The sequence below is a fragment of the Onychostoma macrolepis genome, chromosome 03 (genome assembly GCF_012432095.1).
Source record: "Onychostoma macrolepis isolate SWU-2019 chromosome 03, ASM1243209v1, whole genome shotgun sequence".
NCBI lineage: Eukaryota > Metazoa > Chordata > Actinopteri > Cypriniformes > Cyprinidae > Onychostoma > Onychostoma macrolepis.
This window is the reverse complement of record NC_081157.1, coordinates 50,087,488-50,107,241: the sequence shown is the minus strand read 5'-3', so window position 1 is coordinate 50,107,241 and position 19,754 is coordinate 50,087,488. Positions and strand designations below refer to the sequence as shown.

The window sequence follows — 19,754 nt, the reverse complement described above, 5'->3', positions numbered from 1 at the left end:
TATTAATGATCCAGTATCATCTGTATTAAAAGAGAAAGAATCATTTCACCCGATGTTTAAAGAGAATAAAATAGCCTTGACAGCCTACACATAACTAACTGTTACTGAGGAACTTGCTCTCTCGCACTGGAGTGACCGGACTCGTGTGTGTGTGTGTGTGTGTATCGGTAAAGAAGGAAAGCAGGCAGTGGACCAAACCACTGTGAGGCAAAGGAAGGGGGGAATCAAAACATTTCTGAACTTAAAACGTTTTTTTGCGTTTATTTTGTTTTACTACTCACACAATTATTTTAAGTATATGTCCATTATATTATTTTTAATACACAGAGTCGCTTGTAATTATATTTTTAGGGGGGACAACCCTCAGATAGGGTGTAATATAATTACATCAGCAGCTGCATTATATTTACACAGGATACGGAACCATTATCAATAAATGATCATGATTAATTAAAAGCTAAATTCCCACAGTGAAAGCATTAATAAATACTTTAAAACTGTGAATGAGCTGAAACAGTGAGACTTATGAGGGTTGAGATGTTGCACTGATCTGAACACAAGATCAGCTGGATTCTTCTGATTCTTTGAGATCAGCTTGAAGACTAAACATCTGAATCTGAGCAGTTAAACAGCTTCATGTCCAGATGACGATCAGGATCATCCCATCACGTTTCATATTTACTCAAACTCGTGTCACTGTACATGATGAAGGGAGTTTGGACTCATTCTGAGCTTCTCAACACAGATTGATTCAGTGAATCAGATTCATCAGAGCCGAGCTGCATTTGGACACCAGATTCAGGATCCCTGAGAGAATCAGATTCAGATTCAGATGAAGCTTCACAGAGTATTAGATCAAACTCAGTTCAGGTCTTTCTTTCTCTAGCTTTGATTCACTCACCTGTTTTCTGAATCATCGCGCTGAAAGACGTTCGGAAAGCATCTGACAACAGATTGAAACTGATTATTAAATACTACTATATTCAAAGTATTTTCACTCTATTGAGAGAGATTTTACAGCTTAGGCCACTGATTACATCATTAAATATGACTTTATATCAGAAGCATAATATTCTGTTAAAGAGATCAAATCATAAAAAAATAAATTTTCACTTACGATGTTAGTCTTTGTTTCTAACAATCATATAAATCATAATTTAGTGTCTAGAGCCTTTCTGATAAATTAAACACTCACGTCTCACCTGAGTTTCTTTTTCTGCCACAAGAAACAGATCAAGATGATGATGATAAGGACGGCAATAACAACAAAAACAGCCAAAATCCACAGTGACCGATCTATACAAGAGATGAAGAAATATGCAGTCATCTGATCAATAATAATAATAAAACCACAGGGGTTTAAGTTTCATAATCTTAATGGATCATCATAAGACATTATTCGTTTTCTTTATTTCTATTTAAGAGTATTTTAGTAGCATGATTGATTAATATAAAATAAAGCAGGAATAAACACACAAAACAAACAAAGAATAACAGATTGAAATAATTAGTTAAACTCTGTGTTGTACCTGAGTGCTGGAAAGTCACTTGATTCAGATCATCTTTAAAAACACAGAGTGATGATAAATATGAGTCAATATGAGAGAAAAGACTGAAAGTGGATTGAGTGTGAATCAGATCTGCAGTGTTTTATTAGTGAATAATCAGACGTTAATCAGCTGAAACTCACCTGAGTTTGGAGTCGCTGCAGTTTGATTCCTCGCTGAAAAACACATTCACAATCATCATGATTCACAGAAGATTCAGTTCAACACAGAGTTTGATTTCAATCAGGACACACTGATGTGTTTCACTGTTTCTCTCACCTCTGAATGCGGTCACACAACTGAAATGAGACTGAAATAAAGGAAATAAGTATTAGAGCATAATTTATAATGTTCATGAAGGGTTAAATATGAAAACAGATGAGTGTTGAGAGAGATTGAGTTGATTTACTCCATCAGCAGAATCACAGATGATCTCATGATTCAGATTCACACAGTGAGACGTGACGAGACGATCAGACGAGACAGAAATAACAGGAGCAATCAGTTTGTGTGGTTTTGATGGATCTGCTATCAGACTCCCGTCCTGCTCAAATTTAAGCAAAAGAGGATCAAGTAATGTGTGTGTGTGTGTGTGTTTCTACATTACGAGGACCAAATGTCTCCACAAGTATAGAAATACCAGTAAATTTTGACCTTTTGGGGACATTTTTTGGTCCCCATGAGGAAACAAGCTTATAAATCACACAGAATGAAGTGTTTTGAAAATGTCGAAAGTTTTCTGTAAGAGGTTATGTAGGGTAAGAGGATAGAAAATACAGTTTGTACAGTAGAAAAACCATTATTCCTATGAAATGATCCCATAATGATAGGGATACCAATACGTGTGTGAGTGAATAATGGACAGAAACACACTCACCTCTGAATACCAGCTCTGCTCACAGTCAGCATTGAGTGTTTGGTTCAGTATAACAGACTGAATCATAAACAGAAAACCCACAGCGCTCTCAATCTCTGCACACGACACATTGATGACGTTATACATGATTCAGTGCTGGAAAAATGATGATTTAAATCAATTGTTGCATTATGTTATTATTGTTTACTGACAACAAACATATAAACATTATTTTAAAGAAGTGAAAATGCAAAGAACCTCGTCTTTTAAATAATCTTTCATTTCTAAATACTTTAAAAACAAAATAAAAATCCTATTGTTTTCAACAAATCACGACTTAATCATTTAATTAAAGCCTGTACCGAAAACAAATATGCTGTGTTTTTTCCGAAGAAGATATACATTATAGAATGTGACAACTACATAGAAATATTACGTTATTAGTTGAGAGGCAGCAGAGGGCGCCACTGTCATACTGAAATAATAAAAGTAAACAAAAGTGTTTTATTGAGTAGTAATAGCTGGAAGTGATATCCGGCCAAAGAAATTTGATATCTTCTCTTTATTCAAACATGCGGCTTATGATATATTGATGTATATATTGTCATTTTAATACTTTAACCATGTTTCTTACCAATATAACATAGGCCTACTTCTCATATTCTGATTGTTTAATATAACCTGAAGTGTCAAAAGCAAATATCCCCTCCAGACATCATAACAGATTATTACTGTGATTGTGTTACAAGAGAGACAACGTCCTTAAACTCCTGTGATCAACACATTCATGATAAGTTACATAAACACAATATATAGGCCTAGGCTAAGCTACCACAAAACCATAAAGTATTTATCTGCAGGTTATTTTTAACTGGGCAACAGATGTAATATATACCGCAAGAGGGGTGGGACGGAATATGCAAACTATTACAAATATCAGACAAGCCATTGGAAGAACAAACCGTCACTCTAACTGCCCCGCCCCTTTTAAAAGTGTGTTCACTTTTTAACATGCAGGCGCGAGATCCGCGCTCTGCACTCGATGATTATGACATTGACATATATTATTGTGTGTGTGTGCAACACGGCATATTGCATCCATTCAATAGTTCGGTTCTTTACTGTACTCATTGTCAAAACCAAATGCGAGCGCTGTTTGAATGGATGGACGGTTTTACAGTAGTTCCCAAACATGTTAGCTAGAATAAATACTATGCATGATTTTGTCACAGGCGAATTAAATATCGAGCATATGGATTAAAGACGTGTAGTTTTTCGTAAAGCCTATTTTGGAACATCCACTTTCCCAGCGCGAAAAAAAAAATCTTTGTTTCGACAATTAGTATATAATTCAGCTAATCACAGAAACGATTCTCGGTCTAAGTGTCTTTAAACGTAAAACATACCTTAAGGGAATCCTTGGCCAAAAACTGCGGCAGAGAGCAGACTGATTCTTCTCTGGAAGACTTCTGGATAAACTGTAGCGTATTCTTGCGTGACTAAACTAAACTTACTGCAGCCTAAACGCGTGTTTAGGAGGGAGAAGCGATAGGCGTGTTTAGGCTGCAGTCCGTCACCTGAACTACATCCGGAGAAGGAGAGATAGAGAGATACTAGCTACTCACGCTGATAGTGCTGTCTAGGCACATCTCGATTTTAATGGAGCTTAATAGGATGCCCATTCACAGTGAGGGGCACGTGCCCCCTCAGATTTTTGAGACAAGTGGATTTTGAATGCAGCTTCCAAAAGACAAAAAATAGCCGATTATTATTTTCTATATTTAATACAATCACACCAGCGTGATTAGATCGGTCAGTGCTCATATCATCAGCTGCTAAATTCAAATCTGCGTTCGCTGGCTGGCGCTGAGCCAGATACAGATGCGTTTTTACAGCGCTGCGCATTATAACCAATCACACACGATTCTGTTGAGCTTATGAATTAAAAATATGTTATGGCATGACACCCAAATCTGTTAATTAAGTAAACAGACAGGTTTTTAAGCATAGTTAATAGATTACATCATTACTTTGACCATCACCCACTATAGATGTACTAACAATCTATAAAGGTAAGAATCAAGATACTTCATGATAGAGTTAATGCGTTTGGGAATGTTTCGAATAAAAAGGAATAAATAAATAAAACATAATGCTGTTGTGACTGCTGTGTGTCACATGACAACGCCCCTGCATGTACTCATTTCTTTGTCTCCTTTCAAAACTACTTTAAAACTGTAACTTATACAGTACAATGACTAGTGCTGTTACGTTCAACACGGAAGCTCCGAAGCTTGTACCAAATAAACAACACATTTCTCATTAAAGCACTGCATCGGAGCTTGATTTGTTTTGCCAAAAGCAGGTGATCTATTACGTCTGAAGCGCCTGAAAACCACATGAATGCTTTAGGCTATCTGGTTCAAACGAAGTGAACCTCAGAGCCGTTACCTTGTATTACATTATAATATTATAGCATTGTTTCCTTTTTTCCCAATATTGTAATTTATATATTATGCTCAAATAAACTTTGCCCATGAAATAACCGTCTAAGGACTGAGGCAGAATTAAAATAGACAGATCGCAGATTTAATTGATGAATTTGTGTTTAATTTGACTTACTGTAGTGCCAGTGCACCGACACAAATGAACACGGGGTTGTAACACTGTCATTTTGACAAGTCAGAAAATAACTGTGCGGGATCAATATCATACACTCCATTCACATGTTTAATGTGGAGACGTGGCATGTGAGCAACATTGTAGATTTTATGACCAAAAAAACTGATTTTCAGGAAAGAAAGTAATATTTTTAGTAAGATTATTATTATTTTTCCTAGCAATCATAGATACAATCTTTTGACTTACTTTTTTTTTTTTGTGCTCATTTGTAGAATTTATGCACATCTTGACATTTTCATCCATTCCAAAATTCGCATAAAAATAGGTAGATGGCAACACAGCTAGTAACTGAACCCTTATGTGACAGGAACACAGTACAGCACGCACGCACACGTGTACACACACACACAGCAATTGTTTTTGTGCTAAATGTAAAATCCTAAAAGGAATACAATATAACGTTGTCATTTTAAATGGTTCACTTTATTCAAAACTGATTCTTTTTTGTTCTTCAATAAAGTTGCATAAATTGAAGTGTAAACCCAGCCTGTACAGCTCACCCCAGTAATGGAGTAGCAGTACACGTCCAAGTGAGTTTTATTTGTAGTAGACAAATGTGGCTACTGCAGATCAAAGTTTGAGAGATCTAGCACAAACCACCACTGAGTTACTGATTCTCAAACAAAGTGTTACTTTCATCCCCGGTCCCAAACTCCCATGTATTGCAAAAACGTTTTTACGCTCGCATGAGGTGGTTTTCAGGCAATTCGAAAAAGGAATATTTCACAAAACTGAACTGGAAACGTTTTTTCGCATTTACAGGTCATGGCGTATGTAAGAAGTCATATAGGCTAATCATTCTTTAATGTACTATAACGGTTATAGACACAAGAAACACTTCATACATGGTCTCTCTCGAACATAAGTGTCTTTCCTGCCATTAATTCTTGGACAATTTTGGTTCTGATACGGCTTGTGCCACGCCACGCATGTTTCTGAAGCAGCTCTCTGCGCTACTTCTGTAGAAGATACATGCTTACGCCTCCTTTGAATAAATATATGCAAAATCCGACGAAAGCATGTATTTGACCGAAATCCCAGAATTGTCAGCAAACTGCATGTATAGCACAGTGAATGTTTATATGAGTGTCAACCAATGGGATGCATTTTATTCTTTCCAACAACAAAGCACTTGAATACAACAAGCTCATAATCACGACTTCATAAGTGGGAAATAGGAAACGTCCAATAGCACATGAAGTCAGCATAAGGGCGCCACAACTATAAGTGTGAAAAATATGCAACCACTAACTGAAATTCAAACCTCAATTCATCACAGCATTCACAGCACTCAAGAGGAAATACAAATCACCAGGAACCACAGAAGAATCTTGCCATGGAATCAGGAAGGAGGACAATTAAAACAAAATCATAGTAATATTAGGGTAATACATGGTATACAAGAAGTACTGGGTAATTCACCAAACAATAAGAAAAATGCTAAAAAAATTAGTCCTGCTAAAAAAAAAACAAACAACAACAAAAAAAAACCTTATGAATACTCTGAATTGAGCATTTGACATTATTAAACTCTTCAAACTAATCTAATACCTTTAAAATGTCTGGATCTAAGAAAAGGAAATTAAAACCAACCGGTGGTTCTCCTTAAAAGAAATCTATATTATATATATATATATATATATATATATATATATATATATATATATATATATATATATATATATATATATATATATATATATATATATATAAACACAATCATCTTTTCACGTGTTCAACTTTTGTTGTGTTTTTGCTCCCCATGTGTTCCCTGTGACCCAGTTTTCCCCCTGTCTGATTGTTAATTTGATTCCAGGTGTGTCTCCTTAGTTCCTTGATTGTCCTGTCTTTAAAAGCCCCAGTCCTTTCAGTTAGTGTTTGTCGGTCTTTGAGTGTCTACCCTACCTGTGATCTGTGTTTCCGTTTGCATTAAATACTCTCCATTTGTGAATTCCTCGTCTCCTCGTCCCGTGCTTCCCTTGAAGCTGTGACACATCTTCAAAAGTTTTCATGAGAAAACACTTGACAGTTCTTATTACCTCTGAACATAATTCGCTCACACATTATTCATCAACTCTGAGGAATGTGTCGCCAGGCCAATCACCAGTAATTCAAGCAGGGTTCTGAAACACAACAAAATAAAAAACACTTTATTTCACCCTACGTGGTCTACTGCTTTCTTTACATATTTCCGTTACCTCACGATAAAACCCATACACGAAGATACTTCATTTCCACATTTAATTAGCCAATGAAGATGACCCAATGACACACAGATTATTCAAAACATGCGCAGAATAAAACAATTCAGCAACAATCGGTTTGATTAAACAGAGACAGCTCTCTTAACTCAAATAAATTATCCAAAAAAGATTCACTACTAAAACACAATCGAGCAAACATTAACGCATATTGGCTGTGTTCGAACGGCATGCTTGCTTGCTGCTTCCTGCCATACACAGTGCATGCCTACTATTTTTAAAGAATAGTGTGTAAAACAGTATACAATAAGCAACAAATGTTTCAGAGTAGTATGCTTAATTGTCACATGACAAACACAAACATTAATTCAGCACAGCTGTCAAGGTTTTTACCTTACAAACAAATGTGCTAACCGTTCTTTTTACAAAGGCTTGTTCATAAGGCTTCTAGTAAACAATGCTATATTGCCCAATTGAACTCATTTTGATGAACTTTACATATTGGACAGAACTGAATCAACACTAAGCTATCTTTAACTGAACAATGATATTTTTTGGTAGTTAAACTAATTGAAATTTTTTTTTATATATATTCTGCTTACACTAAGATAGCAGCATTTCCTTTAGCAACAGGTGTGTAAATAGTAGTTGGCAGATATTTATACTTCAGTACTGTAGTACATAATAAAACAGTATACAATAACATATTGAGTGTAAATTGACATATATATAAATTTTATTTGATGAATGCCACTTTTCTGGGACAAAAACTTACAGCTAAGCATACGTAATAACACTATTATTAATGAGGCATTTTATTTCCACTTTTCAAATATTTAATTTTTTTTTTTTTTTTTAAATAAATGCCTTTCTGATCTAGTATATGATGGGAAGAGGAGAAGCACGAGTTTGACAAAAGCCGGATTCGAGCTCTGGTCGATCTCATCAACACACATCTCGGGTCTTTTACCGCCGTGTCACTGATGCTACAGAAAACGTGAGTCTTTTGCAGTGCTTTTGCAGTCTTATCGCAGCCAGGCATTGGTGTTAGTTAATGTAATTAGCCTCTGCCAATAAATTGGTCTATTTGTCCATAGAGTAAATACACTCCGTTTCTTTTTAGAGCTGCTTGACAGCGGAACTGAATTCTGTTTGCATAATTGAAATATTATTTGTATTTACATATATGCTATTTATATATTATATTACTGCAATATTATTATTAATATCTTTGAAACAATCTGTACTGTATAAAGTGCTATAGAGATAAAGGTGATGTAATCTGACTTGATCGGAAACGTGACGTAGAGATTAAAGTACAATTTATGTCCTACTAACAATATCATTTTTAGGTACACAGCGATAGTTTGTAGTTTACATGTAGGCTATATGTATATTATACGCACATATACAAGTCTTACATTTAATTACTATTCCCCGCCTCCAGTTCACTCACGCGTTTGAAGGTAAAACGTCACAGTATGCCATGCAGTGTCTTCAGATGCATACATCAAATTTCAGCAAATGTAGCAGGTAATCCGGGCATTCCATGCATAATGAAAATTCACACACTATTTACAGTATTCACATAGCATACTGCAATATAGTAGGAGTTGTATGGTAGTATGCCATTCGAACACAGCTGATTTCAGTGGACTTGATTTATATGTAGCTGATTCTGGCAAATATAGTAGGTCATCCGGGTATTCCATGCACACACACACACACACACACACACACACACACACACACAAAAGCATACTATGCACAGCATACATACTGGATACTGCAGAAATAGTAAGAGTAGGATGATAGGATGGCATTTCGAACACAGCCATTAACCAATCTCAAAGAATGAGACTAGAGCACGCTACACTACTGTGTGTCTACTTATAGTAGGCTACGTACAGACTTATGGGAAATGTAGTCTCAAATTGTATGTCACCCTGTCACAATCAAAAAATAAATAAATAAAAAAATAGAAAGAACGTAATTTATTCTAACTCTACAATATTTACATAAAAGAAAAATCTATAAAAGAGCTTACATTTTAATCTTACTGAATGCACCCAAGGATGAAAATTTAAAGGGGTGGTTTATTGCAATTTCACTTTTTTAACGTTAGTTAGTGTGTAATGTTGCTGTTTGAGCATAAACAATATCTGCAAAGTTGCAGCGCTGAAAGTTCAATGCAAACAGAGATATAGTCTTTTAAAATTCTGGAAGTTTAATGCCTACAAAACGGCTGGTAAGGGACTACAACGAACTACTTCCCGGGTCTGATACGTCAGATAAACCCCGCCCTCGGGAACATGTAAGGAAGGGGGCGAGGCCATGCTGTGCTGCTTTAGAGAAGAGGAAGAGAAAACTAGGGGTGCACGTAAAAATCTATTCATATATGAATCGCGATTCTGTCTTCTAACGATTCTAATGGATTCACAAGTTTCACAATTAATGTTCTAAAACAGCCTCTTAATACTGTTCCTTGCATCGCCCTGCTCTGCATCTCTCTCTCTCATTCCAGCCCGGTCTCATGAAAATACGTATAAATATTACGCCAAAAAAAAAGAAAACTCATGGTATTGATACGCAAAAATGGACTTTGGCGTGTCTATGCTACGCGCATTTTTGGCATGCATATAATACGCAGTTTTCGCGTGCATATGATCTGCAATTTGTTGGCGTGCATATGATACGCATCTACACCACAACCCTAATCCTACCCATCACGTAGCAGACACACCAAAGTCCATTTTTGCGTATCAATACCACGAATTTTCGTTTTATTTGGTGTACTATTGTATGCACTTTCATGAGATCGGGTTGCTCATTCAGATCGTCAGATCAGCTCCAACAAACTGTTCCAATTATACATTTTCACATAGCAATGAGAAGTGTTATACATGGACGCATGTGCGGTTGCCGTACTGTATTAAAGCTTTAATCAGAATAAAACCGTATATTAAAAGCTAACATAAGCAGTAGCATAACAACAGCGTATCTAAAATTATGAGACAACAAACAAACAAACATACCATTAAGAGCCGTGCTTGCACAGGTTCTGCGTGATCCTCTTCACTAATATCCTCTGCGTCTCAATCGGGCTCAAATTGATAAGCAATATAGACGACACCATTGTTTACAATACAACCAGAGCACATGCTGCTGAGCTGAGGGGCGGGACATTTAGACGCACACTCGGCGGTTTAATGAATCACAACACACTGAGCCAGCTAACCAATCAGAGCCCATCACGTGTTTCTGAGGGAGGGGCTTCATAAAACCAGGAAATAATCGAGGCGTTTGTCAGAGAAGGGACAGAGCGGTGTGGAATAAAGGTAAATTATATGAAAAATAATGCGTTTTTAAAAAAACGTAGCATGAACACATGTTAGACTGCACCCCATAAACACAATCAAACCACCCCTTTAAAAATGTTAAATGCAACAGTTTTTTTTATTTTATTTTCTTGTTCTTTTCAAATCATTGCGTAGAAATTCAAAACAGGACCAATCTGACAGATTGAAAGTGATAATGTCTGTCAATTTTACTGGAATCCATCTCTTGGTTGTCTTCCTTGGGAGAAGAAAACCTATAACACAGCGAAACTGTTGAACATGAAAAGTATATTCGGTAGTACTTCAGTGCACTTGAAAAAGTATACTAAAAATACTACCACTAACACAGACAGGCTACAGGAAGAACTAAATATCACTAAAGGTCTACTAAGATTGAACTAATTTTTAAGGCATTCAAAGCACACTTTTACTAAATAAACTAATAAAACTGTTCTGTATATTTTTGTAGTAGTATTCTGAGAAATCTAAAGCATTTTGCTTCATTATTTTCATTCTCAAGTTGTCAGCACTTCTAATTGGTCAAGAACAGAACAACTCATAATGTGAAAGTAGGTCACCACATCAACTCTTTGTCCTTGAACATAATTCTGCAAATAAAAAAATATAAAAAAACACCTTGTCATCATGAAATCTTTATCAGACTTCAGTTATTTTGTTATTCTTGCAAGAAACAGAACAAAACAACTGCTTGCCTTGTTTTCTGTGCTTTTCAATCTTGACTAATTTCTAATAATTTTAAGAACTTTGTGATTAAGATCAAGTTGATGCTCATCTAAAAATGTACAGCTGATTATTTAACAGCATTTAAGGGAGCACAATTTATTTATTTGTTATTACTAAATCTGCTGGCATTTTCATGGGTCATGAAGAGTTAGTGAATCTCAATTATCAGAAAATGTGGGCATATGCATGCTGTTTTTTTCTGTGTCTGTTCCCCCCTCCCCCCCTCCTGCTCCAGGAAGTGCAGTCTAAGAGTACATGTGTTTTTTTGTTTTGTTTTGTTTTTTGTTATAAAATGTAGTAGTACTTTAGCTAAATCACAACATCTCATGGAAGAGAAATATGTTCAATGTTATCTATTTCCAGAGTTCCTACTGTGAATTTTGGAAATATAATCTGAAAGTTTAAAGTGCTCTGCTTCCTCAACTATAACACAAGGTGTAATCTGTCTAATTCCTAAACCCAAGAAAGAGTTCCTGTTGATTAGCAACTGGAGGCCCATTAGTCTGTTGAATAATGATTACAAAGTATTTGCTCTTGTTTTGCCCAAAGTTTTAGTATTAAGTTCAATAACTGAATACCACTCTGGGTTTCTGAGGAAAACAGGCATGTAATAATATTAGGCTTCGATTTAATTGATTATTCTGACCTGATTAAATGATAGCTTAATTGACGATAGTTTTATCTACTGTTTTCCAGCAGAAATAGGTCTTGGGTTTGAGACCTATTTCTGTAATGCACTAAAAACTCTTAAGCAGCAGCAATTCAGCGAAATTAAGGCAAGGCACCACACAAAGATTTAATCGAAAATGATCACCTCAAGTCACAAACCGATGTGTGTGTTTTTTTTTTTTTTTTAATCTTTAATACACAAAAAAAGCATTACTGTGCATTTGTCTCATGAAAGTGCGTATACGCCAAATAAAAATGAAAACTCGTGGTATTGATATTATACTGCGAGCATGATTTAGTAAAATGAGGGAACTATTATATCCTGCGCACTGAGAGGAAAGGGATGATTATATTGAGCAAATGATTTAATAAACCGAGTAAACGAATTATTATATCCTGCGCACTACTTAGTAAAAGGAGGAAACGAATTATTATTCTGCACACGAATTACTGAAAATAGGGAACAAATTATTATACTGTGAACATGATTTAGTAAAATGAGGTAACGAATTATTATTGTGCGTACGATTTAAGCTACTTTTTTCTCCTGCATGACAGGCTATGGGTTTCCATACTACTAAGAACTGTAGCTAGCGATTAATTTACTAAGAAAATTGAATGTTAAATTAAGTTAGAAAATGTTAAACATTACATGTAGCCTAATAAAATTAAAGATTTCGGTCTTATCCTCGCCTCCTATAGGCTGTGACATGTTCCCTTTAGATGATACTGGCATTATTATAGCGTATGTTGCAAACAATGTGGATATTTAACTGGTAAAAAAGTGACTTCTTTTAGATAACGTATAATGGAATAAATATTTCTCTGCAGAAATAAAATGTTGCTTTTGGAAGTCACGTCTCTGTCTCTCATTCTAAAAGGAACTTCAGACTGTGTTTTTTCCTTTTCAGATTTGATTGTTTATTTTATTTATTAATTTTTTTTTTCTTCTGGGAGGTAATATCCCCTATTCGGCATAGACTTGCTCTTTTAATTTGTAATACCCATAGCAACACGGGTTTACGCAAATGCAACACGATCCTAGCTTGTGATGTCCAGCAATAGGAGCGACAGCGACCTCTAGCGATCTGATTGTTGACAGTTTTAGGTATCTTGGCATTATCTTAGACAACAAACTAAGTTTTGACCATCATGTCACGGACATTCATAGACGCTGCCAACAAAGACTTCTGGTCATATGTAAACTCAGGTTCTTTTCAGTGAAACCATATTTTTTGCTTCTTCTGTATCGCAGTATCATCGAATTCAGTATCCTGTGTTATGCCAATTGCTATTTTACCATGCTCTCTTGCACAAACAGAAATTAGCTTTATGGAATTAATACCTCTTCAAAAATAATTGGTCTTTCTACCCCTCCTAATCTGACTTGAGTAAAGTTGGTTTTATATTGGCACATTCGGACTATTGCATTCAATTACTTTGTTAACCACATTGAACATTCGCAAGTAAGTATGAAATTAAAACAATAGCCTACTTGGCCATTTTGATCGATTGTGAAAACAAATGTAGTAGGTTGACAATGATGTCGCTGATTAGAATTTGCAAAAAAATAACTTTATTGCACATATAATTAGAAAGTTATTGAACGCGGAAATGTGTGAATGTTGTGAATGTGTGAACATAGAAACCAACTTTACCCAAATCCTAATTTGTCAGTTCGTATTAATACTGCCATCATTCGCAGGGCAAAAACTATAATAAGTAGTCATCCTCTAAATTTATGGTTTTACTCTACTTCCATTAATTGATGAATTTGTGTTTAATTTGACTTACTGTAGTGCCAGTGCACCGACACAAATGAACACGGGGTTGTAACACTGTCATTTTGACAAGTCAGAAAATAACTGTGCGGGATCAATATCATACACTCCATTCACATGTTTAATGTGGAGACGTGGCATGTGAGCAACATTGTAGATTTTATGACCAAAAAAACTGATTTTCAGGAAAGAAAGTAATATTTTTAGTAAGATTATTATTATTTTTCCTAGCAATCATAGATACAATCTTTTGACTTACTTTTTTTTTTTTGTGCTCATTTGTAGAATTTATGCACATCTTGACATTTTCATCCATTCCAAAATTCGCATAAAAATAGGTAGATGGCAACACAGCTAGTAACTGAACCCTTATGTGACAGGAACACAGTACAGCACGCACGCACACGTGTACACACACACAGCAATTGTTTTTGTGCTAAATGTAAAATCCTAAAAGGAATACAATATAACGTTGTCATTTTAAATGGTTCACTTTATTCAAAACTGATTCTTTTTTGTTCTTCAATAAAGTTGCATAAATTCGAAGTGTAAACCCAGCCTGTACAGCTCACCCCAGTAATGGAGTAGCAGTACACGTCCAAGTGAGTTTTATTTGTAGTAGACAAATGTGGCTACTGCAGATCAAAGTTTGAGAGATCTAGCACAAACCACCACTGAGTTACTGATTCTCAAACAAAGTGTTACTTTCATCCCCGGTCCCAAACTCCCATGTATTGCAAAAAACGTTTTTACGCTCGCATGAGGTGGTTTTTCAGGCAATTCGAAAAAAGGAATATTTCACAAAACTGAACTGGAAACGTTTTTTTCGCATTTACAGGTCATGGCGTATGTAAGAAGTCATATAGGCTAATCATTCTTTAATGTACTATAACGGTTATAGACACAAGAAACACTTCATACATGGTCTCTCTCGAACATAAGTGTCTTTCCCTGCCATTAATTCTTGGACAATTTTGGTTCTGATACGGCTTGTGCCACGCCACGCATGTTTCTGAAGCAGCTCTCTGCGCTACTTCTGTAAAGATACATGCTTACGCCTCCTTTGAATAAATATATGCAAAATCCGACGAAAGCATGTATTTGACCGAAATCCCAGAATTGTCAGCAAACTGCATGTATAGCACAGTGAATGTTTATATGAGTGTCAACCAATGGGATGCATTTTATTCTTTCCAACAACAAAGCACTTGAATACAACAAGCTCATAATCACGACTTCATAAGTGGGAAATAGGAAACGTCCAATAGCACATGAAGTCAGCATAAGGGCGCCACAACTATAAGTGTGAAAAATATGCAACCACTAACTGAAATTCAAACCTCAATTCATCACAGCATTCACAGCACTCAAGAGGAAATACAAATCACCAGGAACCACAGAAGAATCTTGCCATGGAATCAGGAAGGAGGACAATTAAAACAAAATCATAGTAATATTAGGGTAATACATGGTATACAAGAAGTACTGGGTAATTCACCAAACAATAAGAAAAATGCTAAAAAAATTAGTCCTGCTAAAAAAAAAACAAACAACAACAAAAAAAAACCTTATGAATACTCTGAATTGAGCATTTGACATTATTAAACTCTTCAAACTAATCTAATACCTTTAAAATGTCTGGATCTAAGAAAAGGAAATTAAAACCAACCGGTGGTTCTCCTTAAAAGAAATCTATATTATATATATATATATATATATATATATATATATATATATATATATATATATATATATATATATATATATATATAAAACACAATCATCTTTTCACGTGTTCAACTTTTGTTGTGTTTTTGCTCCCCATGTGTTCCCTGTGACCCAGTTTTCCCCCTGTCTGATTGTTAATTTGATTCCAGGTGTGTCTCCTTAGTTCCTTGATTGTCCTGTCTTTAAAAGCCCCAGTCCTTTCAGTTAGTGTTTGTCGGTCTTTGAGTGTCTACCCTACCTGTGATCTGTGTTTCCGTTTGCATTAAATACTCTCCATTTGTGAATTCCTCGTCTCCTCGTCCCGTGCTTCCCTTGAAGCTGTGACACATCTTCAAAAGTTTTCATGAGAAAACACTTGACAGTTCTTATTACCTCTGAACATAATTCGCTCACACATTATTCATCAACTCTGAGGAATGTGTCGCCAGGCCAATCACCAGTAATTCAAGCAGGGTTCTGAAACACAACAAAATAAAAAACACTTTATTTCACCCTACGTGGTCTACTGCTTTCTTTACATATTTCCGTTACCTCACGATAAAACCCATACACGAAGATACTTCATTTCCACATTTAATTAGCCAATGAAGATGACCCAATGACACACAGATTATTCAAAACATGCGCAGAATAAAACAATTCAGCAACAATCGGTTTGATTAAACAGAGACAGCTCTCTTAACTCAAATAAATTATCCAAAAAAGATTCACTACTAAAACACAATCGAGCAAACATTAACGCATATTGGCTGTGTTCGAAACGGCATGCTTGCTTGCTGCTTCCTGCCATACACAGTGCATGCCTACTATTTTTTAAAGAATAGTGTGTAAAACAGTATACAATAAGCAACAAATGTTTCAGAGTAGTATGCTTAATTGTCACATGACAAACACAAACATTAATTCAGCACAGCTGTCAAGGTTTTTACCTTACAAACAAATGTGCTAACCGTTCTTTTTACAAAGGCTTGTTCATAAGGCTTCTAGTAAACAATGCTATATTGCCCAATTGAACTCATTTTGATGAACTTTACATATTGGACAGAACTGAATCAACACTAAGCTATCTTTAACTGAACAATGATATTTTTTGGTAGTTAAACTAATTGAAATTTTTTTTTATATATATTCTGCTTACACTAAGATAGCAGCATTTCCTTTAGCAACAGGTGTGTAAATAGTAGTTGGCAGATATTTATACTTCAGTACTGTAGTACATAATAAAACAGTATACAATAACATATTGAGTGTAAATTGACATATATATAAATTTTATTTGATGAATGCCACTTTTCTGGGACAAAAACTTACAGCTAAGCATACGTAATAACACTATTATTAATGAGGCATTTTATTTCCACTTTTCAAATATTTAATTTTTTTTTTTTTTTTTAAATAAATGCCTTTCTGATCTAGTATATGATGGGAAGAGGAGAAGCACGAGTTTGACAAAAGCCGGATTCGAGCTCTGGTCGATCTCATCAACACACATCTCGGGTCTTTTACTCGCCGTGTCACTGATGCTACAGAAAAACGTGAGTCTTTTGCAGTGCTTTTGCAGTCTTATCGCAGCCAGGCATTGGTGTTAGTTAATGTAATTAGCCTCTGCCAATAAATTGGTCTATTTGTCCATAGAGTAAATACACTCCGTTTCTTTTAGAGCTGCTTGACAGCGGAACTGAATTCTGTTTGCATAATTGAAATATTATTTGTATTTACATATATGCTATTTATATATTATATTACTGCAATATTATTATTAATATCTTTGAAACAATCTGTACTGTATAAAGTGCTATAGAGATAAAGGTGATGTAATCTGACTTGATCGGAAACGTGACGTAGAGATTAAAGTACAATTTATGTCCTACTAACAATATCATTTTTAGGTACACAGCGATAGTTTGTAGTTTACATGTAGGCTATATGTATATTATACGCACATATACAAGTCTTACATTTAATTACTATTCCCCGCCTCCAGTTCACTCACGCGTTTGAAGGTAAAACGTCACAGTATGCCATGCAGTGTCTTCAGATGCATACATCAAATTTCAGCAAATGTAGCAGGTAATCCGGGCATTCCATGCATAATGAAAATTCACACACTATTTACAGTATTCACATAGCATACTGCAATATAGTAGGAGTTGTATGGTAGTATGCCATTCCGAACACAGCTGATTTCAGTGGACTTGATTTATATGTAGCTGATTCTGGCAAATATAGTAGGTCATCCGGGTATTCCATGCACACACACACACACACACACACACACACACACACACACACACAAAAAGCATACTATGCACAGCATACATACTGGATACTGCAGAAATAGTAAGAGTAGGATGATAGGATGGCATTTCGAACACAGCCATTAACCAATCTCAAAGAATGAGACTAGAGCACGCTACACTACTGTGTGTCTACTTATAGTAGGCTACGTACAGACTTATGGGAAATGTAGTCTCAAATTTGTATGTCACCCTGTCACAATCAAAAAAATAAATAAATAAAAAAAATAGAAAGAACGTAATTTATTCTAACTCTACAATATTTACATAAAAGAAAAATCTATAAAAGAGCTTACATTTTAATCTTACTGAATGCACCCAAGGATGAAAATTTAAAGGGGTGGTTTATTGCAATTTCACTTTTTTAACGTTAGTTAGTGTGTAATGTTGCTGTTTGAGCATAAACAATATCTGCAAAGTTGCAGCGCTGAAAGTTCAATGCAAACAGAGATATAGTCTTTTAAAATTCTGGAAGTTTAATGCCTACAAAAACGGCTGGTAAGGGACTACAACGAACTACTTCCCGGGTCTGATACGTCAGATAAACCCCGCCCTCGGGAACATGTAAGGAAGGGGGCGAGGCCATGCTGTGCTGCTTTAGAGAAGAGGAAGAGAAAACTAGGGGTGCACGTAAAAATCTATTCATATATGAATCGCGATTCTGTCTTCTAACGATTCTAATGGATTCACAAGTTTCACAATTAATGTTCTAAAACAGCCTCTTAATACTGTTCCTTGCATCGCCCTGCTCTGCATCTCTCTCTCTCTCATTCCAGCCCGGTCTCATGAAAATACGTATAAATATTACGCCAAAAAAAAAAAAAAGAAAACTCATGGTATTGATACGCAAAAATGGACTTTGGCGTGTCTATGCTACGCGCATTTTTGGCATGCATATAATACGCAGTTTTCGCGTGCATATGATCTGCAATTTGTTGGCGTGCATATGATACGCATCTACACCACAACCCTAATCCTACCCATCACGTAGCAGACACACCAAAGTCCATTTTTGCGTATCAATACCACGAATTTTCGTTTTTATTTGGCGTACTATTGTATGCACTTTCATGAGATCGGGTTGCTCATTCAGATCGTCAGATCAGCTCCAACAAACTGTTCCAATTATACATTTTCACATAGCAATGAGAAGTGTTATACATGGACGCATGTGCGGTTGCCGTACTGTATTAAAGCTTTAATCAGAATAAAACCGTATATTAAAAGCTAACATAAGCAGTAGCATAACAACAGCGTATCTAAAATTATGAGACAACAAACAAACAAACATACCATTAAGAGCCGTGCTTGCACAGGTTCTGCGTGATCCTCTTCACTAATATCCTCTGCGTCTCAATCGGGCTCAAATTGATAAGCAATATAGACGACACCATTGTTTACAATACAACCAGAGCACATGCTGCTGAGCTGAGGGGCGGGACATTTAGACGCACACTCGGCGGTTTAATGAATCACAACACACTGAGCCAGCTAACCAATCAGAGCCCATCACGTGTTTCTGAGGAGGGCTTCATAAAACCAGGAAATAATCGAGGCGTTTGTCAGAGAAGGGACAGAGCGGTGTGGAATAAAGGTAAATTATATGAAAAATAATGCGTTTTAAAAACGTAGCATGAACACATGTTAGACTGCACCCCATAAACACAATCAAACCACCCCTTTAAAAATGTTAAATGCAACAGTTTTTTTTATTTTATTTTCTTGTTCTTTTCAAATCATTGCGTAGAAATTCAAAACAGGACCAATCTGACAGATTGAAAGTGATAATGTCTGTCAATTTTACTGGAATCCATCTCTTGGTTGTCTTCCTTGGGAGAAGAAAACCTATAACACAGCGAAACTGTTGAACATGAAAAGTATATTCGGTAGTACTTCAGTGCACTTGAAAAA

The 19,754-nt window shown here is 35.7% G+C and overlaps 1 protein-coding gene across 3 annotated transcripts; it reads right to left on the bottom strand.

Annotated features, from left to right (window-relative positions):
- Window positions 1-123: 123 nt before the first annotated feature.
- LOC131536113 (uncharacterized) lies at window positions 124-7,448 on the bottom strand. 3 transcript variants are annotated; one of them, XM_058768852.1, is made up of 9 exons: window positions 6,991-7,448; window positions 2,425-2,519; window positions 1,957-2,091; window positions 1,827-1,857; window positions 1,691-1,723; window positions 1,530-1,562; window positions 1,203-1,296; window positions 902-943; window positions 124-807 (listed from the first exon to the last, which is right to left on the bottom strand). In XM_058768852.1, the coding sequence occupies exons 1-9, from the start codon at window positions 7,079-7,081 to the stop codon at window positions 723-725; spliced, it is 639 nt and encodes a 212-aa protein (XP_058624835.1). In that variant the 5' UTR covers window positions 7,082-7,448; the 3' UTR covers window positions 124-722. The 3 variants fall into 3 exon arrangements, with proteins under 3 accessions (XP_058624835.1, XP_058624836.1, XP_058624837.1); XM_058768853.1 differs by lacking the exon at window positions 6,991-7,448 and adding an exon at window positions 3,810-5,151 and having other exon boundaries at window positions 2,425-2,559; XM_058768854.1 differs by lacking the exon at window positions 6,991-7,448 and adding an exon at window positions 3,810-5,151.
- Window positions 7,449-19,754: the final 12,306 nt, after the last annotated feature.